At 55.4% G+C, this 9,628-nt stretch overlaps 1 protein-coding gene across 2 annotated transcripts in view; it reads left to right on the top strand.

The window, feature by feature from the left end:
* The first annotated feature begins 297 nt into the window (after positions 1-297).
* The window catches only part of SEZ6 (seizure related 6 homolog), a 48,150-nt gene continuing 38,819 nt past the window's right edge, over positions 298-9,628 (top strand). For both annotated transcript variants that reach the window (XM_061390573.1, XM_061390572.1), the window contains exon 1: positions 298-495. In XM_061390573.1, coding sequence (XP_061246557.1) covers positions 441-495 — 55 coding nt within the window. In that variant the 5' untranslated portion in view covers positions 298-440. The remainder of the gene's footprint in view (positions 496-9,628) is intronic.

Genomic DNA, 9,628 nt, shown 5'->3' with positions numbered 1-9,628 from the left:
CTCTCACGGAGACATCAGGTTAGAACCCCACCTCCTCGGTAGGCTGCTAATGAGGGAGAGGGCGGCAGACTTGGCTGGGCGTGGGCAGCGGGGAAGGGTGGGGGCCGTGTGCCCACGTTAGCAGGGAAGTCCTTCCTCAGAGCTGGCGGCGGCCCTGGGAGGCTGTCCTCCCGCCGCTGGGTCTTCTGCGCCTTTGCTTGAGACTTTACGGTAAGCCGCTCCTCCCGCGCCCCCGCCCCCAGCCCCGCGCGGCGATCCCCGGCGCCGACGCCAGGCGCTGGCCGTGGTGCTGATTCTGTCAGGCGCTGGCGGCGGCGGCGGCGGCGGCCACGCTCCCTCTTCCCCGGTCGGACCCGGCTCTGTCCCCCGCGCCCGAGCCCAGCTGAGCTCCCAGCCCTCCCGTCGCAGCCCCGATCTGGGGCGCGGCCGCCACCGGCACCATGCGCCCGGCAGCCCTGCTGCTCCTGCCCTCGCTGCTGGCGCTCCTGGTTCACGGTAAGGGACCTCAGAGTCCGGCGGCAGGGGCAGGGTCCTGGGGGGTGGGAAGAGAGGACTGTCCCCGAGCTCAGCTCCGCGTATCTGGCTGTCCAGGTCTGGTACCGCGCTCCGCCGGTTGCTCTGCCCCCCGCGCCGGCCAAGCCGGGCGGGGTGCGGGCTCCGCGGGGCGGGAAGCTGCCGCTGCTCCCGCCATTCGCACCCGGCCGAGACCTCGCCTTTAATCATCTCTCCGGATCTAATGGGATTTCTCAGCTGCAATTCATCACGCCACCCCCTCCCCGCACACACTCACGCGTTCACCCGCGCGCTACCTCTCCACACTCCCCGGGCGTCTAGGAGCGTTGGGGCGCGCGTGCCGGGGGGAGGACGGCACAGGGCAGTGAGTCGGGACGGTCCCGCTGGCGGCCCGCAGTCCCGCCTCCCTTGTCGCCCGCCAAACTTCGTTCGACTTTGCCGCCGGTTCTGGGGCCTCTCACAGAGGAGGGACGGGGCCAGATGGCGGCGGGACCCGGAATTGGGACTTCGCCCACCTCTCTCCTCCTTGGCGCTGCCACGCAGAGGTCGGGATTTAGAGTACCATTCCAGGGAGAAACTCGAGGGGCCCGGGGACCCCTATCTGGCTCCTTGTTCTGCCCTGGGCTGCAACAGCTGAAATCTTGGGATAAAAACTCCGTCCTCTCCGGAGCCCTTTCCTTGCACCTTCCACCCTTGCACACTCCCAGAGCTCTTCCTCCCTCCCGGCCTGCCGTCCTGCTGCGGCCCCCACCCACCCCATGGCCGCAGACTCATCGCGGGAGGACTGGCACCCCACCCTGAGGTCCTCCGTCCCCCGCTTGGAGTCAGGGCTCCAACTTCATCAGTCCTGGGTCGAGGGAAGCTTGGCCATGAAGTGGGCAGCGAGGGAATGTTAGGGAGACAATGAGGGGTTCTGTGCCTTGAGGAAGGAAGGTTTCCGAGTCTGTCTCCACGGAACCTGCCCTGGCTCAAACAAACACTCATCAAAACTGAGGGCACCCACCTCTTTCTTCCACTGCAGCCAGTCGGCTGGTGGGATCGCTGAAATCTTGCTTGGCATTGGGACCCACCATCCCTTAGGAGTGTGGTTAGTAGGGCATGATGCGGAGGAGGAAGAAGGTGGGAGTTTCTAACCTCATCATTCCATCTTCCCTGGCGTCGTTGGAGCTCAGCACAGTGGAGATGGGGCCAGATTGGCCCCCCGGGCCTCAGTTTTCTTTGCTCTGCGTCCTCAGAGACATGGAAGCCCCTCTCCGAGCCTCTAGCTCTAGTAGCACACAGCCAGGTATGCTCGCTCTGCTCCCTGGCTGCCCGTGCCGGGTTCTTTTGTGATTCCAGGAATTCAGTACTATGTGTTCCCATTGAGGGAGAGGGAAAAAGTCCTGGATGCCCTGCCGAGCTGGTGCAGGGAGAAAGGAGAGACGCTTACATCCTGGCCCAGCTATCGGAAAATGTCCCTGGGAGTTTGGGACGCATATTGAGATTGGGCCACATTCTTGTGCTGGACAGCTCCCTTGGGGTGCAGAGCCTGTGTGTGCCTCCTAATCTGTAGTCTAAAGGCTCCTGTGAGGGTGTGTGGGGCTGCTGTGAATGTAATCAGGGCCCAGAGTGTTTGGAGTAGTAGGTCCAAGTGTCTCTGTGCTTCAGAAGGTCTGGATGTTGCATGAGGGCTCAGCAGTGAGTGGGTGTGAGGAGTGTGGAAGGCCGCTAGTGTGCGATGCAGCCTCTGCCAGAGAGTTCCCTGCAGGGCTAGAGTGAAACTGTGGGTCTCCAGGAGGATGGCTGGGGTGGCCGGGAGCCCGGCAGGGCCTCGCTGGGGTCATGGGTGTGAGCATGGAGAAGAATCAGTTCACTCTGTGGCCGAGAGTCTGTGTGTCTCCAGCCAGTGTCCCTCCCTAACCATCTGGACCTCTTCAGTGCCCAAGAGACTTCTCACCAAGTGATATGTGGAATAGGGGTCTGCCTGCTTGGAAAGATCTTTGTTTATATCCACCCCCTCAAAGGAGAAGAGGAAGCAGCCCAGCAATGCCAGGCATGAGGAGAGAAGGCCTGGACCTGGGCAAGCCCTGGTGCACCTCTTCCTCCCAGCAGGGCTGCAAGGTCCCAGTCCTTGGGGTACTGAGTGGTCTCACTGAGAGACAATACACTGGGCCATCTCAGGACTCCTGGGGGCTTCAGCTATGAGAAGGAGGCCCCAAGCAGTAAGGGCCTCAGGCTGTGAGCATTTGCGGCCTGAGTGCTACATCCCTCAGCCTCGTGGCCTCGAGAGGGGGCCCTCAGAGCTTTGCTCACGTTTAGGCAGAGAGACACAGATGCAGCCAGACGTGGCCCAGAAGTGGCGGGAGATGGGAGAGGTGGAGACCTGGGGGTGCACGGCAAGATGTTGCTGGGCCAAGCTCAACCCCATGAGCTCAGCTCCCTACTTCCTCTGCAGCCGCAGGGGCACAGTCAGCATTAGGCTTGAGGGGCACCGTGAGCCACCGGTAATCCTCCTGCAGTTGGTAGCTGGAGATCCTGCCACGAGGGGGGAGGAATGCTGTTTGGGAGGGGCAGTGTGTGCCCAAGCCTGCTGTGTCAGTTTAATGATTTTTAATGAGCAATTACCTTTAGTCATTCTCCTAATTTCTGAATATCAATAAAGTTAATTAAACTCTGCATGTGTGAACGTGGCCTGGGGAGATGGTGAAGGTGGAAGCAGAAGAAACTGGGGTGAGACTTGGGTCTCCAGAGGCAGAGGCTCCCTCCACTGGCTGTGTGACCTTGGACCTGATGCTCCCCGTCTCTGAACTCTGATGGAGTGTTCGGTGGGAAGAGTGAGGGAGGGGACAGGAAGTAGGGGTCATTCATTGTGCCAAGAACTGGGGAACAGGGTCTGGAAGGTAAGAAGAGAAGGAAAATCTGGCCTCCAGGAGCCCTAGTGCTGAAGGGGTTAACAAACCAGGGCTGCCTTAACCTGAAATGGTAATTGCTGCTTCCTGCAGACTCTGTGGCAGGTGCTGGAGTCTCAAGGTACATTCCTGAGTCTGGGGGCTGAAGCCAAAGCTAGCGCCAAGCCCTTTTCCCTGTTGCCCAGCCTGGCACATTGTAAGAGTGCGGGGACAAGGCTCAGTGGGAGGCAGTCTAGACTGTACCCAGAGCCCCAGGGGTTGACATGGCAGCCAGGAGACTCCCCTGGGCTTCTGAGGAGACTGGAGGGCCCAGAGACTGCTGTGGACTGGAGGGAAAGTCTGGGTTGGCTTTTTACCCCTCACAGGCCCAAGCTCATCAAGCTTGGCAGGCCCTGGCGGCGGTCCCAGCTTCCTCAGCAGGGTGGCAGCTTAAAATGCCTTGGGGACACCATGGGGCGCTAATGGGGATCGAGGAGACACAGGGACTGGGTTTAATTAGAAACTGGGCTTAATTAGAGCTTCTGTACCTCTCCCACCAATGGTTGTCTGAATGGTGGGGGGCACGTTAAAAATCCTGCTTCTTTAAAACCCTGCCTTCACCCCGGCCATACCCAGGTGCCCAGCTTCCCTTCCCCTCCTTGTCCCCACTTCTCCAGGCCCCATTTGCCAGGCTAGGCTCAGTTCAGGGATGCTGCGCCCCAGCCTGGGCAGAGCTGTCAGAGCTGGGTACCCCAGCCCCCAAATAAGAAAGAGGGTGTGGAAAAGAGCCTATAGGCAGGGGTTACTTTAGCGAAGGAACCTCTCACTTCAGGTGGTTAAGACCCTCAGGCTACCTGTCTGGCCTCAGGCATGCCTCTGTCCTCTGTAGGTCTCCACCTTCTGGAACGTTCAATTTAAGGGTGCACCACATTGGTGGTTGCCAAGCCTGAAAGCACATTAGGGCAGATTTCTGGGTCTTCAGCTTACTGGCCTGCTCTCAGGGAGGAAGAGCCAGGCTCAGTATGTAAGTGGCTGGGGGAGTGGTGTTGAGGAGACAATGTTACCAGCCAGAGTCAGCAGCTGGGAGGTGGGGAGCAGACACTCGGAGGTCTCCAAGGCCCCTTTCAGACTAATTCCAGCAGGAAGCCAACTTACCCAGCCAAGATGATCAGTTCCCGGAACTAGCCATGTTCTCATCAGCTTCTGGGCTCTTGCTATCCCTTCTGCCTGAAATTCTTTTCCGCTCCTGGGTTAACCTGGCTCACTCTACCTCATGCTTCAGGTCCCAGCTTAGTTGGCCCTTCAGTTCTTCAGCATATATTTATGGGGCATCTACTCTACAGTTTCTCAGGTCCTCAGCCTGAGCCAGGGCATTCTTCTGGGCTCCCACCACCCCCTGGCTTTCCCCCATCAAGTTGCCCACCTTGTGGGGTCACGAGCTCCTAGCGCCTGATGTCCCTTTCCAGGAGCAAGACTGAACACAGGAAGGAAGGCGCCAAGTCTGTTCTGCTCAGACCCTCCATTTCAGGACAGTTCTAGAATTCTTCTTTGGAAGAAGTTTAGGGTCAGCTGCCTGTTCAGAAAGATGAGTTGGGTGCATGGCAGCTGGGACTGAAGCTGAGTTTGCGTAGCAAGCACACTATTTTTACATAGATTGTATGTTAGGATTTTTTCCCTTTCCTAACGGTTGGCCAATTATCCCAACTGTAAATTATAGCCTTGACTTAGTTTTTTCCTTCCACAAATTAAGCTGTCACGCCATCAGCCTGAGGTGGCTTGGGGGTGGGGTTCTGATGGCCATTCTAAGAAGGCTAAAGCCTCTCTCCAGCTGCCCTGGTACCACCACTGCTCCGGTCCCCAGGGGCACTTGGCGGACATTAAATACCCATTGAATAAACTCCCGACCTGGACAAGTAGGCAATGGCAGAGTTAAGCCCAGAGCCTAGACTTCTTGATTCCTTCCCATAGCATGTACCCACCACTTCTGCTGCTTGGGAGGGGTGCCCTGCATGAACTTAAGAACTGAGATAAGGAAGGGACAACCCCATGTCATCTGTCTTTATCACTTCCTCTTCCATCTCATCTTCAGACACCCTCTCAGAGCTTGGCAGGACCAATATGAAACCTTGGGAGCTGCTCTGAGCCTTTCACGCCCTTAAATGAAAAGGTGGAGGTGAAGGAGTCCTCCCGAACCACAACAATTCATGTCCATGAAGCTTCCACAGCTCCTAAAAGAGCCATCCCTTAGAAACATCCATCCCTAGGGGTTCATTCATTCATCCATCTCACAAACATCTTTTTGGGGTATGAGGCCTGTCTCAGTACCCTCAGGAGCCAAGTCTTTCATTTTTAAGCCTTTTCTATTTAATAAAACCAGAGACTAGTTATCTCCACTTTATAGATAGGAAAACTGAGTTTCAGAGATTAAGTTACTTACCCTGGGCTTAAAGCCAGTAAGTAATAAAATGACTCGAAAGTGCCTCCCCATTTTGCAAAATCTGGCTGCAGCCAGCACTGTGTCTACTCCCCCACCCTAAGGCAAATCTTCAGTACAAACAGATGAGAACCCAGGAGAGTATCACTATCCTATTAATAGTAGTAGCAACAATAATAGCAAGTATTTATTAGTTACCAACTAATGTGCCAGGCACTGTACTAAGTGCTTTATATATTAAACATTAGCTCATTTAGTCCCATATCATCTCTGTGAGGTAGAAGCTGTTATCTGCATTTTATAAGCCAAGTTCAAGGCCATGTTCAGACAGACCCAAGATATAAATGGCCCCTGACTTTCTTCTAGCACGTTTCTGGTGATGACAGTGGCTTATTTTCCTGACATCTACCCTCAGTCCTTACTGCTGCAGATTAGGGATATTTTATCTGGCTCAGTCCTTGGAGGGCAGAAGAACAAAACACGCTTTCTGACACTTGGAGGTCAGGATAGAGCACAGGACTGGGGGTCAAGTGAACCCTGAAGTCTTGGCCCAGAGACCAGTGACCTTGGATAACTCTTACTCTCTGATCTTTTAGGAGACTTAGTGAATGAGAATACCAGTCACTCCTGTCCTGAAGCTGGGCTGCCCCACCTAGCCGGTACCCCCACTGCTGCTGAGGTTCAGCCCCTGGCGGGGAAGGCCCGAACTTGCCTTGAATCTCAGCTCTTGGACAGGACTGGGCACCAAGCCTGCCCCAGCTTCCCTCCACCTGCCCACCTGCCACCGGGCTGCCAGCCCTTGGAGGCGAGGATCAATGCCGCAGCGCCGGCAGTGTTGTTGGCCATTGATTGTTGAGATTTCTCGGCGGGCTCTGGAGTAAACAAACCTGCCACTTCTCTAACAACAATCCGGGTCTCAGGCTGCAGAGTCTGCAGCCTGGCTGGCAGGCAGGCTGGCTGGTGGAAAGGAGCCAGGGATGGGGGGTGGGGGTGGGGTGGGGTCCTGGCTGGACCCAGCAGTGACAAGGGGCTCTGCCAGGAGATGAGAAGGAATGAGTGGGTGGGAAAGGGGCAATGGAGAGACAGAGAAAGAGTGAACCCTAGACCCTGTACATGCCTTGTTCAGTCCAACCTCTCCATTTTCCCTTAGCCATTTTCTCATACCTGGAATGCTATACCTGAAACCTTCTATTTGTTTAAGTTCAACCATTCCCTCTTTATCTGATCATCCAGCCCCCAGGGTTCTCTCTCTTCTCTCAACACTACCCCACATCAGGAACTTAGCCTATCCATCCTTCACCCACCCATCCCCTCTCCATGCAACACCTCTCTATTTTCAGCACCTATCAGGTGCTTTAATAGGCAGGAATACAACATAATCCCTGCCCTTAATCTCCACAAGCTCAGCTGCGACTGCCTCACCACCTACACTACAGACTCTCTGATTTTAATTGAATGCGATACAAATAAGTTGCTAAACAGCATCCAACCACTCACCTTCAAAAGGACAAGAGATTCCTAGCCAGGGACTCTTCTGAGCCTCAGTTTCTTACCTGCAGTGAGAGGGCTCATCTTTTTGGTCTTTGAGGGCCCCAGCAAGACTCTGGGATCTCTGGGCCAGGCTTGCTTGGTGCCCTCCATCACAACTCTTCCCATCTCTGCTGGGTCTGAGGGTCCCTTTAACCCCCCAAGAAGGCAGAGCAGATACAGGGTCCCTCCTGCCACCAAAAAGTTATGACCAACCTAGACAGCATATTCAAAAGCAGAGACATTACTTTGCCAACAAAGGCCCATCTAGTCAAGGCTACGGTTTTTCCAGTGGTCATGTATGGATGTGAGAGTTGGACTATAAAGAAAGTTGAGCACCAAAGAATTGATGCTTTCAAACTGTGGTTTTGGAGAAGACTCTTGAGAGTCCCTCCTCAAGGAGATCCATCCAGTCCATCCTAAAGGAAATCAGTCCTGAATATTCACTGGAAGGACTGATGCTGAAACTCCAATACTTTGGCCACCTGATGTGAAGAACTGACTCATTTGAAAAGATCCTGATGCTGGGAAAGATTGAAGGTGGAAGGTGGGAGGAGAAGGGGATGACAGAGGATGAGATGGTTGAATGGCGTCACTGACTCAATGGACATAAATTTGAGCAAACTCTGGGAGTTGGTGATGGATAGCGAGGCCTGGTGTGCTGCAGTCCATGGGGTTGCAAAGAGTCAGACACAACTGAGCTGAAGTGAACCGAATCTGCCACTGAACCACAAGTGTTGCAGAATAATCCAAGGTGGGGGTCTCTCCCTTCCCGCAGTGAAGTCCCCAGGAGCCCAGTTGGACTCCTGCACCCTGGCAAAAACCTCAGCATCTCCCCCAGTCACCCACTCCTCCCCTCCCACTGACTCCTCTCTCTACCCTCAGGACTCTCCTTCCAGCTGGTCATGGGCTGCAAGGGCAGAACTGCAGGGTCCCTGTGAAAAGTGCCTGAACCACAGAGCAGCCCCCAACAGATGTTCATTTGCATGCTGTTTTACCCCGCTTTGCATTCTGTCTCCTTATTAAAGGCACAGAAGCAGACCCAGCCCCTCCCACTCCCAGCCCCTATCCCTCCTCCCCTCCCCCCACCCACAGCTTCTCCCTCCCTCCCTGCAGCCCAGCAGCTGAGCATCAGCTCCTTTGTCCCCCAAGCGGCCACCTGCTGAGCGTCTGGCCCCGGTCCCACCAGCCAGCAGGTGCCTAGGGAGCCCCAGAGCCTGTAAGGGGGGATACTGCACCGTGTGGAGAGCCAAGTTGTGCCTCAGCGGGGAGGGGGTGGCCCCAAAGGAAGAACATGACTAGAAGGATGCTGGTCAGAGGGCCAGGACTCCCGGGGTTTAAACCTGATACTGGCTCTTACTAGCTAGGTGCTGCTGCTGTGTGTGCTCAGTCGCTCAGTCATGTCCAGCTGTTTTGTGACCCCATCGACTGTAGCCCTCCAGGCTCCTCTGTCCATTGGATTTCCCAGGCAAGCATACTAGAGGGGGGTAGCCATTCCTTTCTCCAGAGGATCTTCCCTATCCAGGGATTGAACTCAAGTCTCCTGCATAGCAGGCAGATTCTTTACTGGCTGAGCCACCAGGGAAGCCCTTACTACCTAGGTGACTTGGGGCAAATCATGTCACTCCCCTGTGTCTCAGTTTCCTCAGGAATTCATGGCACCTGTCCCACCTCTTTCAAAAAACAGCATCCAGATCAAAGAAAATCAGAGGAGTTGGTGACAGGGAAGAAACTGGAAGCCCTGCTTAAGAGGAGCATATGCCTATAGCCGGAGCTGTCCAGCACCAGGAGGGGCTGATTTCCAGGTAGTCACTGGAGGGGCAGATCAGAAAGCGGAGGAGTCTAGGGCTGGCCTATAAGTTAGGGGTGGGCAGTGAGCACAAGCTGGCCCAGGCCTGACTAGGAAGCTGAAACTAGCCATTGGGGGTAGGGTGCTTCTAAGGGCCTTCACCCTGGCTTGCTGCTCTGATGGACATTCTGAGATATCATTTATATCCAGCAAGGGGATGTGCTAGTGATTTAAAACATCTGCTCAGGCAGCTGGCAGGCTCCCTCCTGTTGTGAGGTCCTATTTTCTGGCTGGTTAGAGGAAGTGGGGGAGAGGGATTCACTTTCTTTTGAGGACAGAAGAGCCCCTGGCATCTCCAGGGAAAGGTGTAAGGGACCAAACAAGGCTAGTCTGATGGAGGTCACCAGTGCATCTGCTTGTCCAGCCTCCCCTTGTCCGCCTTCCTTCACTGCCCACTCCATTCTTCCCACCTTCTGACAGAGTTCTAGCCTTGATCTT

This window comes from Bos javanicus, chromosome 19 (assembly GCF_032452875.1).
Source record: "Bos javanicus breed banteng chromosome 19, ARS-OSU_banteng_1.0, whole genome shotgun sequence".
Lineage (NCBI taxonomy): Eukaryota > Metazoa > Chordata > Mammalia > Artiodactyla > Bovidae > Bos > Bos javanicus.
Note: the sequence above shows the minus strand (reverse complement) of the source record. Positions and strands in the feature narration are given on the sequence as shown.